The sequence below is a fragment of the Periophthalmus magnuspinnatus genome, chromosome 4, assembly GCF_009829125.3.
Source record: "Periophthalmus magnuspinnatus isolate fPerMag1 chromosome 4, fPerMag1.2.pri, whole genome shotgun sequence".
Lineage (NCBI taxonomy): Eukaryota > Metazoa > Chordata > Actinopteri > Gobiiformes > Gobiidae > Periophthalmus > Periophthalmus magnuspinnatus.
Window position 1 is genome coordinate 12,971,313 of NC_047129.1, and position 24,297 is coordinate 12,995,609.

Sequence of the window (24,297 nt, forward strand, 5' to 3'; positions counted from 1 at the left end):
GCATATACTTGCTCTATAGTTTCCACCTTTGCCATAAAGGTCATGCCTTTGTTTCTCCTCAATAAAATATCAAACATTGTTTACTAGCTGAGCCGCCTGCAGGGAAGACTTATTGTACTCTCTTGAGATGGGCAAATTACTATTAAAAAAATATTTTAAAAATGTATTCAGTACTTCAAAATTAATGTTTGAGGAATGGGAATGAGAATGTAGTGTTTTTACTTTGAGCAGTTTGTGGTTATTATGTATTATTCTACTGCCACTGTTACTCTAAACTGCTAGTGTTACTCCTTTAATAATGAATACTACTACTTATTGCACTTATTTACACAACATTGACACAAACAATACCCTTTCAGTCACTTAATACTTTTTTTTTCTAAAAGTACAAGTCTGAAAATATAGCGATGATAAATATAACTATTGCTGTTTACAAAATATATTGTTAGCTCCACAATATGTTGCATTACCTCCTAGTTTATTATAAAGTTTTTCCAAATAAAAGTAAATTCAGTTTGTTGAACAAAATGCCACAAACAACTGTCTAAAAAGAGTATACCTATTATATCTGAAACACATAAAACAGTCTCGTCACTTTATCTTCAGGCAGGTCAACTGGACTAGTGGCTAATGCTAATCTCTGCCCTCTCTAACTCCCAGGACTTTTACTGGTGGCTCAACCTGCTCAGCTAGAGTTTCCCTGTGTGCGCCGGGACCAGTAAAACCCAAGCCAAAGAACAAAACAGTGATTGATAAGACGGCTGAAACAAGAGCGCGACTTAACCGGGCGGCCAGCTGTCTGTCTTTCTGTCGCTGCATGGGCTACTCCTCTCTCTCTTCCTCCTCCTCCTCCTCCTCTTCTCTCCTTCTCTCCCTCCCTCTCTCATTCCCTCATTGTGTGGCAACAAACAGTCCATTCTGACAGCAGTTGAACTATGCTGATACCCTTGTGTGCGGGGCAGAAGTGGGGGAGCCCTGTCAAAGCAGTGGTTGTTTACACTCTGCCAGGAATAATAAGAGCGGCTGTTTTTTTCTGAAGCGATTAATCACCGACTGGCCCTCGCGCTGGCCTGACGAGGATCGCAGACACAGAAAAGATGTCGATGGGGTAAAGCAATTTGTTGGTGAAAGAAAGCAGCTGATTGGTGTTGAGCCATGGCAGTAGAGCTGTGATGCTGGGGCTAGGGTGACAGTGAGGGGGCAGAGACAAGCACAGCATGGAATTATAAGGACATTTGGTTTGAATAAACTTGAACTAAATAATTGAAATGGTCTTACACAGTTTTCATTACGGCAAATTGGGCGACAGTGGCTTACAGTGGTCGAGCGGATCAGAAGGTTAGCGGTTGAAATCCCACTCTTGACATGAACGACATTGTTGTTGTGTCCTTGGGTAAGATGCTTAACATGCCTCACCCCCAGTGTCTGTGTACACTGTATGAATATGAGTGGTTCCTTTAAGTAAACTACTTTATGTATGAGTGCCTTGAAGGTGAAAAAGCACTATATAAAAATTATTACAAAAATCTGGTGAATTGGGTGAAGTAATATCTGTATTGCTAGGTTTCAGATAACATCACATCTCATCATTATTTAGGCTAATAATATTTGATACAGATGAGGGACAGCTAAAATCAGTATTGTTAAAATGTGGATTTCGTAAAATATAGCAAGTTCTGAGGTCCAGTTGCTTACATCAAGTTCAACCTAATTTTGGCAAGGCAAGTTTATTTGTATTGCACAATTCAGAATATGAAAGACATTGCAGAATAAAAAACATTCAAATCAAAAGGGAAAACTGGCTCTGACCCCCATCTGGAAATATGACATCATTCAAGAACCGGAAAACCACCAATGACTGTGTTTGATAAATATTTTTTCATTACTGCTGCATGTGTTTTTGTTATGATGTGGCAAATCAATTTTAAATAATGGTTAAAAAATAGCAGTTTGACATCAACTTTTGCCGCTCACTCTCATCTGTAACAAATAAAACCCCATGTACCAAATAGCTTGCAGCCACACTTCTGATCATCTGGCCACGGTTAAATGAGTGATCCCAACATGATAAAGTGAAAAATTATTCGGATTCTCAAGTTCGTCACATTTATACCACCATTTTACTGTGTGATTTTTAAGCCTCATTGATAGCTGTAGTTGTGAAAAAGTACAAACTTTGCTATCTTTTAATCTGACCATTTTTAGTGAATGTGCCTTGGAGTGACAGAGGGCTTCCTTTACTTTAGGAAATCAAGGTTTTTGGAGCCTGTAGGGGTTCATTAGGATCAGCCAGGTCTAACTTCCTGAAAGAGGTGAACGCAAGACAGACAGCAAAGGATTATGGGAGGGGTTAAGAGGGAGTCGAGGCACTATAAAAATGATGATAAAATGATCAGTATTCAAATTCACATTAAAGCACAGATAATGAGATAATCATGAGTTTCAGGCAAATAATTTCTTTTTTTCCGCACTTGATGATATTAAGCAATTTTTTTCTGTAAAGATAATATTTTATATAGCCTAAATCTAAAATCAGGATACATATATTGTCCTAAAGTAAAGAAGTTAATTGCTACTAAAATGTATTACATGAATTCGATTAGTTCTGCTGTCTTGATATTCCACCTTTTGCAATATCTTTTTCATCGCTGTCCTTAATTGGTCTCTTGGAAGTGTTAGAAGTGACCACAAAACTGGGATGCTGCGCTCGACAACATTTGGGGTAGAGCCACAAATTCAATGTGGAGTGTGAAATGAGAGAGAGACAGTCCTGCCCCGTGACAGCCGGACCCGCAAATCAAACCAAGAAATGAAGACAAGTAACGAGACAAGCGACGCCCGGTTCACTGCCGCTCACGCTGTTACCTATAGACTACTGCTGCTCTCTGAAGCCACTCTCTCCATCGGGGCTGTCAAAACCAGGGAGCGCTCTAAATGAAAACAGACCTTTCGCCTCTGTTCCTTTGTAGGCCCTTTTTCAGACTGTAAGGTATAGGTTGAAGTCCCCCGTCTAGCACACAGGGATGTATTGTGCGTTTCAATGGCGTGAGTGAAAGAGCGGTGAGAGATCCGTGTGTTTTTCTCCTTGCTCTTGTGGACATTTATCACCTCACTCCAGCTCCTTCTGATAAATGGATGCCGTGGACAAAAACGCACACATTGCTGGATGCACACAAAGCAGTGGCCACATACAGTCACCTTATGTTATAGATTGTGTACTGGTGATTCCTCTTTGCTGTTCTGGCTGGTCATCTGGTGCCAGAACACAGTAATTCACAAACAGATGCACAGCAGTTGTATAGGGATGTTTTCTTCTGCACTATTTATTTCCTAAATATATACTTGAATAGATTACAGTCTCAAAAAATGATATTAGGTGTTGTTATGTGTTTATTAACTTCAGTCCCTGGTTAAAACATGTCCGCAGGTGTACAGGTGCTTGGTTGTGATGTTAATAAATGCCGTCTTTAGTACGTGGAGACCTTGCTCTAAAATACAGTACAGGGGGGCTATTGTGTTGGGATTAGTGATGGTAGTTTAGAATCTGAAGATGCAGTGTTCCCATGCAACCTTTTGGAACACTTTTCCATTTGCATAGATGGTTTTCTCACTGTGCTTTCACTACTTTTCACCACTATTTCTGATTGGCCAACAATAAGATCTATAAATTACGTTAAAAGTTCTCATTGGCCCAGAGTTGGCTTCGTAAACACACTGGCGACATATGATTGGCTGTGGTGCAGTATGTGTGTGCCTTCGCTCTACTGTATCCAACTGGATACAGGATAGCAGGACAGGAATGTGCAAAACGCATAGAGACACAAATACTTGCTTTGTCAGCACATAGAGGCGTATTGACACAGTTTAGGACAGCTTATCAGTTATTGTTTCACAAGTGCGCTCATAAATAGTGTAACAAAAAATCACTCAGAATGATATACTTATTGTGTTAACATTAGTATATTACATTGTATTGTGGATATATTTATATACATATATACTGTATTTTACTTTGAACTATAACCCTGTATTAACCATAGTTCATCTTAAGCATCCAAATTAACCTATACAAATCTGTATAATGACAAGACCTGTCACGATAACAAATTTTGAACCATGATATATTGCTACAGAGATATACTGCGATAAACGATAATATTAAAGCTACTTTATGCCACTGACACGATGACAATAATGCAAGATGATCCTTATAAACCATTTTTAAATCGGCAATATCATTACTTTTTCAACCCGCTGCAGCTCAAATCTATTGTATTACAACAAAGATACCCCAAATCTCCCCAAATTGTACACATGATACATTTGCGCCCCAAAATATAATGTTCCAGCTTTCATATATTTAAAAATTAGTTGATATATATATGATTATCGTGACATTTATTCATATAACCGTACACACCAATCCCTAGATTATATAGCTAATCTGATAACACCTTTGTGCTAACAGTAAACCCTGCGTGTATTCATTCACACTGACGCAATCTGTGCATCTTTTATTAAAACAGTTTAAGATCCAGTAACATGCCGGAGCCACACTGCGTATTGTTCCTATATGAAAGGCGAGCAGGAGGCGGGATAATCTGAATGGTATTACCGGACTTATCTCAGCCATCAAGGTAGATCAGTGTGAGGCGCCCTTTGGATGGGCATCTGTTGCTCTAGCATTTGAAGTCACGTCGTCAGGGACATATTAGAATAACCTGTGCATTCACAATCCCTCAACATTTACTGGTCCTTTTGTTGTCAGCACGCAATCTCAGTCTCACCTGGGGAAGGAGAGAGAGAAGGGTAACAAAGAAAAAAAAGGAACAATTGATTTGTTGTGTCATGTGTAATAATGGATATGTGAATGCCTTGCACCCAGTTGGAAGTGGCTGCTCCTGATATTTTTCCCTTGGTGATAGATGCTTTTTGTGCCTTAAATCACAGGTGGCTTACTCTGTACCCACTCAGTTGACTCTTTTTGAATGTGGTTGAGAGTATGTGTGGTAGTTGAGTCGAGCACAGGTAATTTGCTGATACTTATAAAGAGATTGCTGGTGTAGATGAGGTCGCTATGCTGGAATATGCGAACTTTAGCAGGTTCAAAGACACCCTCTCCTGCTTTAAATGTATATAACTGTCAACATCTTGACATTGACGTTGCTTTTACATGAAAATAGTCACAGTTCATATGAATTCCTCACTGCTTACTATTGCTCACATCACCCTTACTAGTACACTTATCACCCCTACTACTGCTACTACTGCTGTATCTGTTTCTTATTTTTCTGCACAAAGAGAAAACCTTGTTGTTCACCCACTGACTCACAAGCCTGCAGTTTCATCCCAGGTTCCACCAGTGCATATTTTCATTGTGTCCTTGGGCAAGACATGTCCCTCAAACTTGCAATGTGAATATGAATATGTGTTTGAATGGGTCAGTGGTTCCTTGATGAAAAAAGCTTTTAAGTGGTAAATGTAGGCCTGTCATCATAATTAATATGTCGACAATAATTATTAGGGGACAGTATTTATTGTGTGGACTTTTTTTTTTTTTTTTTTTTTTGACATTTTTGGTTATTTTTTTCAATATAATTAGATTTGAGCTGTAGAAGGTTCAATTATGAACATTTATGACTCATTACAGATCCTATTTTGAACTATTTTGTTATTTCAGCGCATGTTTTTTGAAATACTATTGTACATTTAGAATCGTTTTTTGAGGATAATTCTGCTTTATGGTTTGGTTTCAATATTATCGTGTTCTGTCTATACTTACTTGAGCAATATATTGTACTTCAAAATGTGCTATCGTGACAGGCTTAGGCAAATGGAGGTAAAAGGTTTGTAATGTAGATCATAATTTGTATTATCAGCCAAGGTCAATTTGGTTAAATGTGACTAAGGCTACTGCTACTACTACTGCTACTACTTTTACTAAAAAAACTATTACTACTCGCTCACTTCCTACTATTACTATTGTCGCTTTGCAAAATGTCAGTTAACTCTGGCTGTTCAAAAAGTAGACAATTGCTTTAAAAAGATTCTCAAGAAACATACCTTACTTATGCTTGACTTTGTTTCCCTTGAAAGTTTGCCCTCAAAAGAATACTAACATATCGCTAAAATGTCTTCTTGCATTCTCATCCGGGTAGATCAATCGAGCTCCGAGCTTTGGCACCGATCAGAGGATTGATTACGACGTGAAGAGGGGAGCTCTCCTCAACGCTCTCCAGCTCCTCAACATCAGGTATTGTCCTCTCCGTGCTCCTTCTCTGATGCATAAACATGTACGAGGAACGCACGTAGTTCCCAACCAACAGCCCATTAAGAATCCAGTTCAGACACAAGAAAAGCTCAGAGGGTTTCATTATAAAAGCCTGTGAATGTTTAAAGATTCCAATCGATTCTATTATTTTTCGCTTTCTCAACCAGCTTCAATACTTCAGAATTAATTTGACGCAACACAATTCACCTTTTATCTTGCTTTAGTTTCTTTCGTGAAATTTCTTCTTGTGAACATTTTGTCTGTTAAAAAAATAGAAAAAACTAACATGAAATTGGGTTATTTTTTTGGCCCAGAACACTGTCCTTGTAAATGTGCGCTGGTGTTGCTGCGTTGAATACAAAGGCGGATAATGGCGCAGGTACAAAGGCCTGTCTCTTATCTCGCGCTTTGTGCATTCTTCAATCAGAGCTTCTGTTTGAATAGCTCACTTTTTACCTGAAAGTTATGCTATTTATGTTTGGAGAGTTGACATTGTTTTCTCTGTTTTGTATAGGGGTTTCTGTGATGTTCCTTTTACTTTGTTTCTCTGTACACACTGCTACTGGTCATGTGTTTAATGTATTTTTCATATATGCTTTGTCCATGCTTGTATACTATGTCCCCTGGCTGCTGTGGGGCTCCCCGTTGATTGATCATCACATACCAGACCCCGGGAACTCTCTTGTTTTTATTCTATTGCTCTTTGCAGTTGTCCCTCCTCTTACATGGTCTAAATATAGTCCCAACTTTACAAAGCACACATGGAGAAACACACGTGGATCAATTACGCCATGCCCCATAGATCTTATTCGGCCAAGCATGCAGCACAGTGCCGTCTGCCTGCTGAAAAAGTCTCTCTGTCGTCTTTGCAAACAATCTCCCACTGAAATGATTAGTTCCCCAGCTGATGTTTGCTGTTTTCCTACAGATTAAAAGGGGAGATTTGATTATTTCGTTGCAAATAAATGGTCTTCAAAGGCAGCATGGGGCTTTTTCCACTGCACAAACAACTTATATGAATGAGGCCTTTGTTCCCGCCTCACTCTCTTCCTCTTGTACAGAAATGGCTTTGTGTCCCTATAGGAAGGCCTGTATAGTTTTTAGTGGTAAGGGTTGGACTCACAAGTTCAACTGTATCAATGGAGAATCAATCCAGAGCCAGCCGGGCATGGACATTGATAAACCTCCGCCCCTCAACAGCACTCAATATCCAATTTAAAGGGCCAGTGATTGACTAAAATGAATTGCCCTTTTTGCCCAAACTGCAATGGGCCTCTTGTTCAGAAATAGTTGCCTTTCCCAAATTGTGAGTTGGTTTGCATTATTTTCAATATTGATTTTATAGGACAGAAATGTGTTCATCAAGAAAATGTTTAACTAACTGTGAGAGTGTCAGACCCTTAAAGCACTATTCCTCGACATGTTTTCTATATTTTTCCACCAATAATTATGACAGTTGTGTTTATTTAGTAATAGAGTTAGTTCTTGGCCTTTGATATGGAAGGTAGATGGTACAATTTCGCCATGAACTACTTTTACCTGGCCAGTCAAAACCACATGCTTTGACAATACTTCACAAAGATGAGTTGGCCTGAAATCATGTCATGTCTCTCTGATTTCCAGTGATCGTGATTGACAGGTGGATTAACCAATCAGAGGAGAGAGTATAATGAGGTTGATTTGTTCTTCTGATAATTTATTCTAACAGATTCTTTTAGCTGGGAGGAGGCCCCGGGTGAGACGCAGGACACGCTGGAGGGACTATGTCTCTCAGCTGGCCTGGGAATGCCTTGGGGTCCCACTGGAGGAGCTGAAGGAAGTGTCTGGGGTGTAGGAAGTCTGGGAGTGCCTGCTTTGACTGCTGCTCCCGCAACCCGCCTCCGGATAAGTGGAAGAAAATGGCTGGATAAAGATTATTTTAATATTTATCTGTCTGTTCTTTTAGAGCAAGTGATAAAAAGCGAAACCTGGCTCAGCAGAAGGCCGAAGCCCAGAGACGGCTGTACGGACACGGCTCCATGAAGAAGCTCTCAGCCTCCTCCTCTGACTGGGAGAAGCAGCGCCACACACTGGAGCGGAGGAGAGAGGAGCTGGTACGGCATTGTCCATAGCTGTTGTAGTGTAATATATTAGCCAGGTAATTTAAAGTGCACAGCTACCAATAATAGCAAGGTTCATAACGTCTTTCCTGATTAGTCTATTTTAAACTATTTAAGAAGCTGTTCCTTCCCACATTTAATTATATATTTTTTTCCTTGTGTGAAAGAACAAGTGGCAGCTCCTTGTGCTTCACCTCCCACCCTCTCTGATTAGCCTTTTGATCATCCCAGCGGTAATCAGTGAGAGTAAGAGAAGATGGAGCACAAGCACTATATTTAAATGAACTACCTCCTCCTTTAATGCATTACCAGCTGTAGCTCTTAAAGCATATACTGGAAGAGCTTAAACGCCTCTTTGCTTTGTCAGACAAGTGATGAAGTGATGAAGTTGTTGATACAAGTGTTTTATCAGCAGATGAAGAAAAATCCTTTCAAGTTGCACTAACTTTTCTGGTGAAGTGTCTACTACCTGCTTGTTCCCATGGAGTTGATATTTCTTTTCCTGGAATGTTCCTCAGTACTTTATTAAACTTATCTATGTTGCATTTATTTCAGCATAGGCTCAAAAATATCTTGAAAAATATGCATTCATACTGTGAGAAAAGTGGCCTGAAGTTTGACCCGTAACTTTGCCTGGTGGTCATCACTTGCTTGTTTCATACCAGGCGAAGCAAGTAATCGTGAAAAGTGTTACAAATGATTGATAATTTCTAGTAGCACTGTAAGACAAGCTTTCAATACAACCATAACCTTTTGGCTGTTAGCAAACTGAAATAATATGCTTGCCTAGTTTCTGGCCTAGTTCTATAATTATTGGTCTACTTTAGTTTATTTATTATTTTGTTCTTGCAGAAAGAGAGGCTGGCACAGGTCCGCAAGCAAATATCCCGAGAGGAACATGAAAGGCTACATCTTGGGAACTACAGGTAAGACTGGAGATATGAAAGAAGCTGAGGGTGCTCTGTAGTCTGCGACCGCTTTCAACAAAATGCATCCCAACTCTAACTTTTCTTTTTGGGGTTCTTCTGAGCTCCCCGGGGAATAAATAGTGTTACTGTGAATAGAACAAACACACAGATCCAAAAGCACCCCATATTTTGAAAGCACTATGAAACATACTATGTAATAGCTAAGTTTACAATGACTCGCTTTCAGAAAACAAGTTGTAAGGATGTGACAATATCTCGTTTTAGTTGAAAAGTTTTTGAGAAGAAACATCTCGATTAAGCATTTGTTCACAATTATCAACACCATGACCAAACCACTGGCAAAACTTACATTATTGTGTGAAGTTAATGCCCGCGCCAAAAAACAAACAATTTTTACTTCTTAAATTTTCATTTTTATAACTTTTAAATGATTATATGTGACCTGAATCCATTGTAAGATGTATACTACCTACATCTCTCCTCCTTTACTCTTTCTCTTTTCATTTTTTTACATCAAACTTTACCAAACTCCAACCTGGACCTTGAAAAGACTGTCAATTTTAATAGGCATCCCACATATGCTCTGAGCTTGACTCAGCAACACCATGTTCTGATTTGCCACTTGTCCCTTATAAATTGTTAATATCCCGACCTCTCTTGTCTCTCCTCAGCCATGGTCATTTTTATCCAACTCTTGCACTGGTTTTGATTTCTTCCCCTTCTTACTGTGAAGTCTGTGGCGCACACCTACACACATGCATCTCTCGCTAAGTCTAAGCGACTTCTTGTCTCATCACTTGTCTGAAATGGCTATAGTCAGAGCGATGCCAGCCCACGTGAAGTGTTGTCACCTCCTTCCTCCTTTGCCCGGGCACAGGCAGGCAGACAGTCAATCAGACAGGCTCAAGTCTGTCTAGTGCTGCTAATAAAGGCCTCTTAGCATTCCACTGGTGTCCTGCCATTGCACACTAGAGCCTGATTAACGCGTCCTATTACAGCGGTGGAAGTAATGAACATGGTTAACACAGGGCTATTAGAAAGAGCTTACAAGTGTTACACCGGAGTCAGGCAGCACTAGAGTAGCAGCGGAGATACATGCTAATGCTTTTGTTATATTTCAAATGGGAATTTCATTGCCGTAATGCAGATGTGTAAGAAAATGTGTTCTCAAGTTAATTAGTTGTTTCTGTCAAATTATTCTACTCAAGACTGAATAAAAGTCAAATTAAGATAAAGTTAAAGATTGGTTAAGTCTTTGAAGTACCTTTTATTTTCAATTACTGCTCCTAGGAATCGAATCACTAATTATCACTGCTACTGTTACAACTTTTCCATTATGATGTTTTAGCAACTAATGCGCCACTTAACTTGAACTAATTTACATGTTATCTTAGCATTAAAGGGTTGTTTTTTCATTAAACCTATTTTAATTCATCTTGGCTTGACAAAATATATGGTGGTTGATGAACACTAGATTGCTAACACTGCACTATTGAAACTACTATGGTAAACATTTGTACTTAAGACCAATTACCATTTATTTCCCAGTACAGTAATCCACTTACTTACTCTGAAAAATGTGCTTTTTGAATAATTTAGGCCCATGTTTTTGGACGGGCTCGCAAACTGAACACCTCTAAATAAGTGGACAATGTCATTTAGCATGCAACGGCTAGAACTATTACTCTCTTGTGCGTATTATAAAGGAGAAAGTATTAAAAGAGTTCAGGTGAGGTATTTTAAGCAGATCACTCTACCAAGGGAGGGAGGCTAGCAGACAGTTCATCTCAGGATTTCACAGCCAGTTGAACAGAAATGCATAAAAGGAAGGAAATGTATAGAATTGGGTCACTTTATGAATAGTTTAGAAGTTGCCTGAGATGGATGAACTAAATATTAGTAGTAGTAAATTTCAATTAATTATTGCTGCCTATATTACTGCTATACTAAATGGAGTTGAACCCGTGATTCAGTTTCAATTGTTTCTTGCATGTCTTGCACGTCCTTAACACCGTACAATGAGGGCTGATTGTTGTTCGTGAACCCCGTCAACCCAGATAAAAAAACATGTCTGGGCTCTTTGTGAAGTTGAAACTCTGTAGTTTTGGCCTCTGCTGTCTGATCTACTTTAAATGGTAACAAGCTATGTGCAAAGGAACATCAAATTTCACACCCAATCTGAATTTTTTGGGGGTAAATATAAGGAGAGGTAAAGCTGCTGTCTCAAAGGATGGTCTGATAAATTTGACAACTCCCATGGCAAAAACAAGGCCTAAATAAGTAAAAATGGGATTTAGGAACTTGCTAATGTAAAAGTCTTGGGGAAGTTTCTATAAAAGGCCCATCAATTGCTTTACATTTTCTTATTGTGGACTTGGAGAACAACTGATCCTTAAAAATTCCTTGAAAAACAATTCTGTCAACCTGACAAAAAAAGTTTTTAGAGTGAAGTCTGTGTAATCCCTCAGTTGTCCATGTGCGATCCATAGTGAAAGAAAAATTCAAGTCTGTCAACTGGACAAAAAAGTTTGAGTGAAGACATTTTGCTGCTTATCCAAGCCGCTTCTTCAGTTCTGGTCAGTGCTGTTCAGTACTGGTGGACACTGCCTTATATCTATCTGAATGGAGGAGCTAATGACACTGAAACTAACACACCTATTTGTTTACAGTTTCTGTTTGTTACCTCGGTTTATTCAACTACATTAAGTGTGAACTGTGCGTGAGTCATATTTTGCATAATCGTTCAGGCCCCTAATGGGTGCTCTCACACCTACTAGCATACTGGCTATCACTATTGTTTTCCTCATTTTGATTTAGGTCTCAAGATGGAGTTATAAATAGGAGATAAATGATGGCTAGCCCCCTCCATTCCTGTTCAAAGATGGACTGTCTTTCCTAACAAAAATTGCTTCTTAAACTCCCCTCTCAAAACATTTTCTTCTCTTTGGCTAAGATCTGTACCTATCTATCTTCAAAGGAATTGTTAGTGGCTTTGAGATGGAGATGTACGTCATTGAGGTTGAAAAACACGCATTCTTATTGTGAGTGGACTTGCCTTTCCACAGATCTGACCAGTAAATTGACTTGATGGCATCTCCTGTCTGAAAACTGTATATGTTCAATTGCAGTAGAATGCTGGGATGATGGAATATTCTAGGCAAAAGCAATAAAAACTGAATGACAAGCAGGTGGCAGACCCTCCACCAGTTAAATAGTTACAAATAGTACAAAGTTACAGAGTACACCTTTAAGTTTAAGTTTATCTCGTTCAGTTTCACCATTCATATTCATTCTTCATACATTTGTCCATATATCAAGTATACATAATCCTGTTATTTTTAAATTACAAAGATACTCATGTACTTTGGTGTTTGTGTCACTGACCAACATAAGCGGTCTGGTATTCACACTATGCTTATTTAGATTAATACTGTGTCATTGTTTGGATTTTGATGACCACAGAGATATGTTGGGAGGGATGTATTAAAAGGATAACCCCGCAGCAGTGTGTACATTTTCCTAATCCCATCTGACCCAGTGCAAACACGAAGCAGTGTGAGTTTAGTCTGGACCAAGCATAAACTCTGTGGAACATGTGAGAAAGTCTAGTGGCCAAGACCAATGGTAAAGTAATAGCTGAAGGCTGTAGAGGTAGTGTGAGGCATTAATGCGTTTTGTCGACACACTGTCAAAAACTGGCCATTTAGAGTAATCACTTTGAGCAAGGAAACTTCAATCATTCAGCATATAGTTAAAAGGTGTGTCTTGTTACAGTACCAATGGCCAACAAGGGAACCTTCGAATCAGCATTGACTACCCGAACATAACTCTGCCTGTCAGATCCTCTCAGTCTTTAATGCTGTTTAAGACTGAAAAACCCACCTCTTCTTCCTGGCATTAAATATTAGCAAGACATATCTTGGTGTTTTATTGTTCTTTTCTGATGTATCATGCTATCTGTAAAAAAAAAAAAAAAAGTCTTTTTGACCCCATCTCCCACTTTCTTGCTACTGGCATCATTCCACTACTGTAAATGTATTTGTCTTCTTTTCTAAAGTTTTTGACAGTTTTTGTTTCAGTGTTCACACATTTGGATAGTATGTAACAGGTTTGAATGAGATTCTCAAGTATACAGGCCAAGAAACAAATGTGTTTTTCTGGTCTACCATTGATGGGTTTCAGTCACACTACTTATTCCTATTTCCTATTCCTTTGACCATTTGCACTGACATTGAAAAAGTAGTGTTGTTTGATGCTACTACAAACATTTGCCACCAAGTCGGAACTTATTTGCCTTCTAAAGTAATTATATACCACTTTATTTAGCCTAAAGCATGAACTAAGAATTCATAATGTACAAATAGTTACTGAACAATGATTCAAGCTTAGTAACAACTTAATTAAAGAAGACCTATTGTACTTGTGTCTGCTATATAGCTATAATCTATGATACCTGTGGATCATTACGTTATAAAAAAGTACATGACTTCATAAAAGAAACAACTCAGCTGACTTATGCGTTAGAAAACGATGGTCCCTAGTGGGAAGTGATATCGCCATAAACTTCATCATAACAAAGAGTCATCTGATGGATAACTGCAGATCACACTAGCGAACAGTTTGTACCAAAACGACTGCTCAGCACTGCCAAATCCTGCATGTATCACCGATTAAGAAACTAAAATTGGAAAACAAAGTTAGTACAGAGCAGTGGGCGTATGCTGGTGGCGGTGAAAAGGGGCGTTGGATTGGCAATATGGCGCCTTGAAAATAAGTGATTAAAGATTGCTCAAACATGCACAAATCACTCAAAATAAAACTCTGAGTGAGTAAATGTTGAAGGGAAACAACTACAACATGGTTAAAAGCTCTAAAAAGTCAATTTTGTATAATACGCCCGCTTTAATACCCTAACTTTAACTTCTAAGCCACAGCCCTTATTTAAGCAGTTACTAATAAACTATTTAATCATTATGAATTAAATCTTTGTTAATTTGTCATTAAGGGTAATTAATGTGTATTTAATATAAGGTGGCACTGTTAATTGCTATGGCAACAGTTGTAATTTTGCATCACTATGAAACCAATGGTTGGATAGGGTAACACCGTGGGGAGGTCTTTGTTTTAGTCTACACTGTCACAAATGCCGTCTTGTTGTTTATCGCTGTGTCTAATTTTCTGTCCTGTCTGTTCCTCTTCACTCTCCCTTATTTCGGCGACCTCTGATACGTTGTATACAGAATTGCCTCTCACCATTCTTCCACGTGTGCTGTTTATGTGCCCACAGACGTATTTACCCCCCAGATGACAAGCTCCTGCTGGAGAAGTATGAAAGCCTGCTCTCTGCTGCCTTTCAGACCTTCCTAGCCGGGCGCGCTGCCTCACTTCAAAAGGAAATGAATAATCCTCTGAAACGAATGAAGGCACGTATGTCAGTGGTCCGACTGTCACGCATACACACACACACCTAATGAAAACGACACACAAACAACCACACAGTACATGCACACGTTTCTATTATGATTCAGGCCACAGTGACAGGGAAAGCTCCACAAATAAAGCATAAAGTGCGCCGCAGTACATTTCGTATTTGTCACAACACAATGTCTCATACAATGTCACCCTTTTCTGTTTGCCTTACTCTTTTTCTGTCACTGACCAAATCACTTTTAGATTAGCTTTTAGTAACAAAATATCAACAGTTTATGGGCAAATTTAGTTCAATAAATGATGATCAGATACATGTGTATATTATTTTCAGACTCTCACACTCTTTATGGGTGCAGCAACAGGTCAGTGGTTGGAGCATTATGGTTGGCAGTTCAATCCCAGCTACAACCAGTATGCTACTGTGTCCTTTGCCCAGATAATTTCAATGAATGTGTGCGTGTGGGCTGATGACACAAAATTGACTCTTGTGAGCATTAAGCCATGTTATAATGTTACCTCCTTAAAGCGTACCTGGAGTTGTGTTTTGTTTCATTCACACATGTCTGCGTAATCCTTTATTATTAGATGGTCTCAAAAGCTCCAAATCCTCTTTTCCACCTTGTCATGTCATGAAGCTGTAGTTTTCAAGTTAACAGCTCCTTTTACCTTTTGTTCAGTACAAATAGGGAATTTCAGGCTGAAATCATCCAAATGGTGAAGGTGTATGGAGTTTAAAAACACCGTGGAACACTTCCTGTAATACCACGTGACATCACAAGGTGGAACAGAGCCTAAATATGCAGGGTGTTAAACATGTGCGAATGAGAACAAAACACAAATCCGGGTATGTATGTGATGAGGAAATTACGTTATAATATCGATTAGACAATAACATGGTTCCTTTAAACCACCAAGTCTGCAGTGTGAATGAATGATGCAACATAAAGTGCTTTGAAAGAGCTTGATTATGTAAAACCAAGGCATTATTCTTATGAAAAGAGATCACAGCAAAAAATGCCATTATTAAGATAAAACTTTGAATAGTTGCTATTTTTTGCTATTTTTCTTTCAAAGTTAAGAGCTATTATATATATTTCTCACTTAGAGTCCTACTTACACTTGCACTCAGACTCACCTATAGGTTGATTCCATTACTTCGACAAAGCCTCAGGGACAAACACACAGGTAATGTGCTGTGTATTGTTCAGGTTAACTCACACACATACACGTGAGCACACACTCACGTGCACACACGCACGCATGCACACGCGCACGTGCACCCCCCCCCCACACACACACACACAAACACACACACACACTGCTCTCATTTGTCAAGGGCTAGAAGTCATTGTTTGCATATAAATTCGAAAACCTCTTGAGTACCACCAGTAACCTTAGCTAAACTTTGAAGTAAAAGGTAGAAAGCGACTTTGCAAAAAAGGGAAGGAGCCCATTTTCACTCTATGCAACTTTAAAGGAGAGTGCAGAGACGATTAAGTGGAGAGAAGATCTACTATTGTGGCATGTTCCAAGAGGGATTTTTGATTTGTCTTGTTCAATTCTTGTATCTTGTCAGTAAGCATTCTCTGTAACATGTTTTCAATGGGTATTATCAAACCCACTCAATGAGCTTGCAACGATCAAAAATAAGTCCCATGCACAATGAGCCTATATCTGGTTTTTGCATTCCCAAGACAAAAGCAATAATAGAAACTGCAAAGGAAGAATGACACTGTGGGACAGTTACACACAGAAATTCATCAGAACAAAATAAAAGCGCTTAACCGCTTTTTGGCAACTGAATTGTACCAGAGAATACAGATATTTTTGACAGAAGTATTGAAATTACAGAATAGATATTAAAGCTCTAGGAGAGACGTCATTTGAAACTTTCAGATTGTGTGACAACAAACTTATCCCTTTTGCCTGTAGCTGTGCCGGTGTTTTTTGTGGGGTTTTTTTCATGAAGTTATTGTGTGTCCTTTTGAGGGAAAGTGTGTGGGGAATTTTACGTAGGTGTCAATCAAACTATGAGGCAGAGCTGAAACACAGAGCCAAGGGGAGGTTTAATTTAGTCCACGCACACAGATGTGGATCTCGCTCCGAGTGTAAAGGGACAGGACTAATGAGAACAAAGCACCTTCAAATGTGTGTTTATCTAACTAAGTGATCATGAGTGACAACTGGACTGTTCCAAGCCATTCTTATCACAACAATTTATCTGTCTACTGACATTATGACGACATTATGATTTCTCAATCTGAACATCAATACTTTAATTAGATAAACTTTTAGAGTATTTGCAAATGATCACTTATCAAAGACTAATCTGTGTTTTCAAATAATTGGCGCTCTTTTTTCTCCCCATTTATCAATGCTTGGCGTCTGCACAAAAAGAGGCTTGTGATCTAGTGAGTTGTCACGCACCACCTAGTTTTTCAATTTACAATGTGTAAGTGAGTAGAAATTAATTTAGTAAGTGTCTTTTTAAATATTTTTTGGGAGAAAAGCACACATTTTGTACCAATGGTGCGTTGACACTTGCACATAGCCCCCATCAAAACTAAACTAGGGCTAAGCCCAGAACTAACTTGGACTTAACTTGTACTAAACAGGGACTATAGCAGCACTAAACCATGTCTACATCAGATTTAAATTCCAAATCATGACAATTGTGCAGGTGCTCTAAGATTACTGGTTATTCTTAAAGCTTTAGCTCTAGAAAATTGTGTATGCGTTTGCAAGAATATAGAAAGAAGACAGTTGGAATTTTCTCTTAAACAGCAGGCATGGCACTGGTGATTGCTGTGGTAAAGTAGGCTTTTAGATGAGTTGGACTGAGGTTCAGAAGAGGCTGGCAATAGGAAGCCTGCCACAGTATAAAACCAAAATGTGAAAATGTGTCCAGTGCTGAAGGGAAGATGGAAAGATAAGAGTTAAAGTGGAGTGACAGCACTGTTATTCTGTAGATTGTGATTGGTCCAGAATGATTGATAGCAGTAGGAAATATAAAAAAGAATATGTCTCCTGCTTGAATTTGTGCTTCAAAATCTCTAGCCATTTTTCAGTTTCACATGAAGTTTAGCCAAATAACTGCCCCATGTGTCACTGCAGCCAAAATCCACCTTTGATTCCTGGGACATCAATTGGAAAATGTCATGTATTGTCACAACATTATAAAATATTTTTTTGTAATACCACTGGTGCCATGCAGATCCTCTACAGAGCAGTCTCGTCTGGATTGAGTTTGTACAGATAAGACAGCAACAGGTCACTGTGGTTTCCAGTGGTTCACCTCCTCACCAGTCCTATTACAAGAGAGCTGACCAGCAACGGTCAAATTCCAGATACACAGCTGATCACAATTTTACCACATTTCACAAGGATTTCAAACAAGTCAATTTTGAGTTGGAGCACGGTCACCTGGACCTCAGTGTGCTAACTGCGAAATCTTTCACATTTCACTTCTGTTTTAGTATCATTTAATTGTTACTGCAATATGTACCATATTGCACATTTAAAACTGTGTTCAGAATTAATATTTATGATAATACATTTCAGACTATTGAGCGCACCTGAATATAGGCCGCACCAGCTAAATTTTAAAATAAAATACATTTTGTACATATATAAACCACACTTGGATATAATATAATATTTTATATGTTGTAACATGAGATATTTACACAGAAAAACGGTACACGTACGTTTTTTTTTTAGTTTTAATTTAAGGCAGTGTTAAACTGCCTGAAAATGAGTATTACGTCACCAACATGCTATCAACGCGGGATGAACATAACGGCATGTTTAGAAAATAAAACAGCACTAATATGACATCAACATATCACCAATATGACAGTAACACAGGATGAACATACAGTGGTCCCTCTTTTATCGCGGGGGTTATGTTCTAAAAATAAGGCGAGTAATTTACAATTATTATATATGTTTTAAGGCTGTAAAACCCCTCACCACACAGTTTATACATACATACATATGTTGTCAGACAGGCATCAACATTTTCTCACATTTCTCTCTTGTTTAAACACTTTAAAAGTTCAAATCTTCTTAGATTAAAAACAAAAAATAGGTGCCGTCGTTGGTGCAGAACCTTTTCATCAACACATTGTGGGTTTTGTTGGGGGGGGGGGGAACTTGCAAACATACAGCACTTCAGAGTCACACTGCTCGTGATCGAACATTTAACATTTATGTAAATTTGGCTCAACGCATTCTGTGCTGTACAGGAGACACGGCACGGAGAAGATTGATTGACAATGGTCTACAGTCCCTTAGCCAATCAGGACACGGAACACAATGCATGTTCATACGCTGTAAAAAACAAACAAACAAAAAAAAAAACATGCTAAATTGCTCTAAAAAAAAGTGTAGTAGTGAGGGACCTGCAGAAAATAAAACAGCACCAACACGGGCCATCTGTGTTTATTTCCTCTGAAAGCTTTTGTCGTCTTTCACATTGACTAAGTTCTTCCTGCTGCCACCTCCAGCGTCCCACCATCGATTCATTGATGCCAAACTTACGTGCAGTGGCTCTATTTCGTTCTTTGATGCCAGATCGATTTCCTTCAACTTAAAAGCTGCACCATATGCATTTCTTTGTATGTTTTCCATGATGAGTGTTTGTGCATGATGCGCAAAATGACAGTTCAAAATCAAAACTAGTTTGCAGCGCAAAATCTTTACTCGCATCTGTCTGACTTTTGCATTTACTGAGAGTAAAAATCGGTAAATTAGCTGCACCTTTGTATAGGCCGCAGGGTTCAAAGCATGGGAAAAAAGTAATTCAAATCAATATCTTCTCATTTTCATACACAAACACAACATAAAATTAGATTTATATTGATACACGACCACCATGTACGAAACGCACAGCTGTAAAACACTTCTCACATAACTCTCCAATCTTTAAATTCTACATATTTTTCAAGTTCAGTTCTTCCTGCTGTAAATCCAGTCAAAACATTCCCTTATGCATGTGGTGCATTTAAAAAGCAAATGGGCCTCCAGTGGTTTAAACCTTCGCTGCCGGGAACACTTTCAACTTGTTAAAGGCTATGAGCCGAAAGACTTACTGTGCTATAAATGTCTGTAATTTGTAAATAACTTTGATAGGGCATTAGAACTTGTACTGAGGATTTCTTTGGTTTACAATGTTAAGACTAGTATCAACATCCTAAAGTGTGTTGTGAACCTAACTTTACTGCCAGGGACAGACTGACCTCTGCATGGACCACAAAAGCTGCTTAATGGCTAATGGGAGCCTGAACAATCAGTTCATCAGGATTTGTGCTGCATATGGGAGCTTTTCATGTCACTGTCGTGACGTACATTATTCACCTTGGCCTGTATTTTAGCTTCAGCCAAATGGCGGAGGCCCCAGCACATTGGCTGTGCCACTGCACTGCCTCCTGCCAATGGCCATCGTCTGTTTGGACTGGCCTTTATCAAAGCCCTCGTCTCACATGCCTCTGATGTGGAACTTTAATCCGCTACCTGTTTTCACACTGTTTTAACGTCCAGCTATAAAGAATAAAGACTTTGGGATAGAAACTGTTAACTTTACTACAGAGTCAATGCTGAGAGGTGCCACTGTCTTATTATTTCCCTTTTGTCAATACTTGTCCACACCAAAGGAGGAAGACATCCTGGACCTGTTGGAGCAGTGTGAGCTGGACGATGAGAAGTTAATGGGCAAGTCCCCAAGGCAACGTGGCCCAAGGGTGAGTGTGTCTTGTGGATGTGTGAGAGAGGGAGAGAGAGACCAAAAAGCAGGCAGAAAGAGAGAGAGAAGCAGACAGAGAGAGAAAGAGAGAGAGAGAGCTTGGGCCACATGCCCCTAGGGAGCTGCGTGTCAGAAAGGCAGGGCACCGGCAGGCAGGTAGGCAGATGCCTAGAGCTAACGCCCACAGAAAGCACACCGAACGTGATTCAGAAAAATAAAAAGGGGGGAGGCGTCTTAAGGAAGAAAAGAATCAGAAGCCCCAAAGAAAAGAGGCAGCTCCCCAAGGGGACAGCTGTCAGGCTGCTTCTCCCTCACACCATGCTATCTTTCTTTCTGTCTATCTGCCTTTCTTCCTCTCTTATGTTGTCACATACACCTCACACCCCCTCCCTTTTCCTCCGACAGCACATTACTCCCCCCATCACCTCTCTCTCTCTCTCACCTCTCCACATCTACATCCATCTCTCACTCCAGAGCTAAATTGGCTGGAACACTCAAAGAGTGTGTTAGGGACTCGACAGGGCAGTTCGCTGCTGCATTAGAGAGGTCTTAGCTGGAATGAGGACTTGTTCAGACCCAATCACTGTTGTCCAAATTAATTTGGGCCCCGTCACTTTGGATGTTGCGGGTGTATGGAGAGAGACATTGAGAGCTGTTACGGATAGATTCACTCCTTGGGGTGCTGCGCTCACAAGCCATCTGCTAAAACTGAACCAATGAGTGCAAAAGAGGAGAGAGGAATAAGGCACAGGGATAAAATAAAGGATTTAGAAGAAAGGAAGCAGTGCCTCAAATTTATTTTGTGAGAAAATCTTTCGTCATAGGGGACATAAATTGAGTGAGCAGGAAAGCGGTGTGACTTCACTGTTACTTTCATTTGTGTAGTGATATCTTTGTATTATAAGAACAGTATATTGTGTTGTTCTCATTCCACACAGCATATCAGTGTTATTCAGAGTCTGTCCCCTGCTGTTCAGTCCTTGTCTCTTTGTCTCACTGTTTATCCAGGATCTGTTTATGTCTTCCTTTATACATCCTGTGTCCTTTTCTCTCTCCCTCTTCATTTCCGTTCTGCCTATTCACTGCTCCACTCTGCAGTGTCTGCGCGGCTCTCATAGTCAAATTCACCTTGTCCCAATCTTTTTTTTTCTCTCCCCATCAATCTCATGTTCCCATCTCCCCCTTTTATTCAGCTCTCTTGTATTTAATCTGCCTGGGTCGCTGTCGTCTTCAATCACTCACACCACTGCCCGGCGGTTACAGCACAAGCCCCTGATCACTTCCTGCTCATTCATTTAGGTGGCCTGACAGAGAAGCCTGTTTTAAGTGTTGAATAACAGATGCATAGATGCTTTATTAATACTACCGACTCCCTTGTAGGATGTAAAACAGACATGGAAGAAAAATGCAAGAAAGCACCAAAAACATTATTAAATCACGTTGTTGTTTTTTGTGTAAGAAAACAAGAGCTTTCCTAGAGGCAATAAAAAACACTTAACGGTGACATTACTGTGAATTTAACCTTTATATATTCAGCTGGGTCAGATTTGCTCAAGGTATAAAGCCATCCGGTTGCCTATTAATAGTGACAGTCCGTGTGTAATTGTGCATCTGTACATAATGAACTTGTAAGCAAATAGACACAAGAGGGAACAGTTTGAGCACAAGGTCTCAGTGCGACAGATGGTAATGAGGAAGAGGCTGAGGGAGGTTAGAAGCTCTCTCTGTGTGGGTATTCTTTGACTTTTTTGTTAGGTTTTTTTGGAAAGAATACAAGGACCAGTTACACAATCAGTGCAGTGTTAAGAATAGCACAAAAGTAATAGTTAATACATGTACTTACTGTGTTACCGTTATAAAAGTTGAAGCAATATATCAGCTGTAAATTATTGTCTATTAATGTAAAAACATGGGTGATTTTCAGATTTCATATTGCCAGATAGGGAACAAGAGCCATTTTTACCTCTGAAGAAAAATCAAAAAGCTTAATTCGCAAATGCTGAACCTGATCATTCACCCTAAAACTTTCTATTATTCAACCAAAATGAGCTTTTTAACAACTTAAATTTGAGCTACGTCGGCTATGTCATTGTAAAGGCAGCAATTATCTTGGTTTCTCAGTTAACTTCTGGTGCATTTGTGGACCTGCCTGTCTAATATGATGCATTGGGTATTGATTGTATGTGATATATATTGTACTATTGCTTTTTGGGAATGATTCGAAGCAGCTTTTGGCTCAAGTAGCTATGGAAATTAATGCGTTAAAACAATGGTTTGATAATGTAACTGAATTATAAAAAAAAACAAAAGTCATATTATTTGGAAATCGAAAAACTCATATACCAGTTCAAATAACCGCTGCTAACACATACATTGAAAGAGTTGAACAAAATGTACTTTTGGGAGTTTTAATAGAAAGAAATTTCCTAGAAAGTTACTTGCAGACAAAAGTTACCAAATGTGTAGGAGTGATGAAAAGATCCAGCCATTTAGTGCCTTACTTTTACTGTATCATTAATTTGTTATGTCTTATTTAAATTATTGCATTGAAGTGTGGGGAAATTGCTATAAGACTCATTTACTGCTCCTAATTTTGCTGCAAAAAGAGCCATTAGGATTGCACACAAAGTCCATTATATGCATCCAACAAACCCACTGTTTTTAAAATCATCAGATTTAAAACTTCATAATCAGGTGAACTTTAAGTACTGCTCAAATAAAGTTTAGGGCATCTTTTCACTCTCTTGCACCTAATTTATCTATTTCAAGTTTAGAGATGCTCATCATAACTGTACACTTAGATAATAAAGTATTATATCAACCTAAATTTATAGCTACTTTAAAATCAGTGTGCATCTCAGTGCGTGGAGGTAGCTTGTGGAACAGCTTTACAGAACAGTTTAAAATGTGTAGGAACCTGATTCAGTTAAATGAGGAAATAATGAGGAAATACTTGGATTAGGGAGAGTGACACCTTCAGCACAGAGCATAATATCAGGGGAGGGAGGTGTAGGGTTGGAGAGCACTGGGCCAGTGTCTTGTCTGGATGTGAGTGTGAATGTTCTGTTGTGTCTGTCTGCCATGTATAATATAGTAGCCTATTGAATTGTTGAAGTGTTTTGTGTCATCCATCCAACCACGCATATGTATATTTGTGTCTGTGCTGTTATGTTACTTTGTGAATTATATGTGCAGGTTTGAAGTAAACATTCTGACTAACTAAAGTCGTATATAATACACATTGTCTGTGAACTCATTACTTGTGTTTCTACCAGCCTTTGACCGCCATGCCAGAGTCCATCCAGTCCCTTAGAAGGCAGCGGCCGGATTACCTGGGAGATTTCACCAGTGCCAGCAGCGCCGACAACACCTGCTCTTCCTCTGACGATGAGGAGGAGGACCAGAGGAAGACTGGAGGAAGGAGAGGAGTGGAGAAGAAGAAAGTGTCATATGATCTAGGAGACGACAAGGAGAAACACTTGGCAGAGCGAGCAGGTTAACTATTTCTATTTGATAATAAAATACTTTCTGATACAATTTTATAGCTTTTTTTGTTTGAGACCTATGTTTGTATTCATTTTATCTGCTTGTCTCAAATCAAATCAAACTTAATTTATAAAGTGCTTTTCATACCAAAAAAAACTCCATGGAGAAGTTTTTGCTTTGCTTGGTATACTTTACTGTTTGGCATTGTACCTATCTATCCTCCTTGCTTGTCTTCATTGAGATGGATATGCTTAATGCCACACTGTGGAACATTCTAGGCTAAGCAATAACATCTCAAATAAGGAGGTCGCATACCCTCAACTAGAAAATACTTACCAT

The 24,297-nt window shown here is 39.1% G+C and overlaps 1 protein-coding gene across 1 annotated transcript in view; it reads left to right on the forward strand.

The window, feature by feature from the left end:
- Nucleotides 1-24,297, forward strand: part of ttll7 (tubulin tyrosine ligase-like family, member 7) — a 61,085-nt gene that overhangs the window by 18,753 nt on the left and 18,035 nt on the right. The window contains exons 9-14 of the mRNA XM_033965804.2: nucleotides 6,159-6,253; nucleotides 8,217-8,364; nucleotides 9,223-9,296; nucleotides 14,587-14,722; nucleotides 20,384-20,470; nucleotides 23,748-23,967. Of these exons, the coding sequence (XP_033821695.1) occupies nucleotides 6,159-6,253; nucleotides 8,217-8,364; nucleotides 9,223-9,296; nucleotides 14,587-14,722; nucleotides 20,384-20,470; nucleotides 23,748-23,967 (760 nt within the window). The remainder of the gene's footprint in view (nucleotides 1-6,158; nucleotides 6,254-8,216; nucleotides 8,365-9,222; nucleotides 9,297-14,586; nucleotides 14,723-20,383; nucleotides 20,471-23,747; nucleotides 23,968-24,297) is intronic.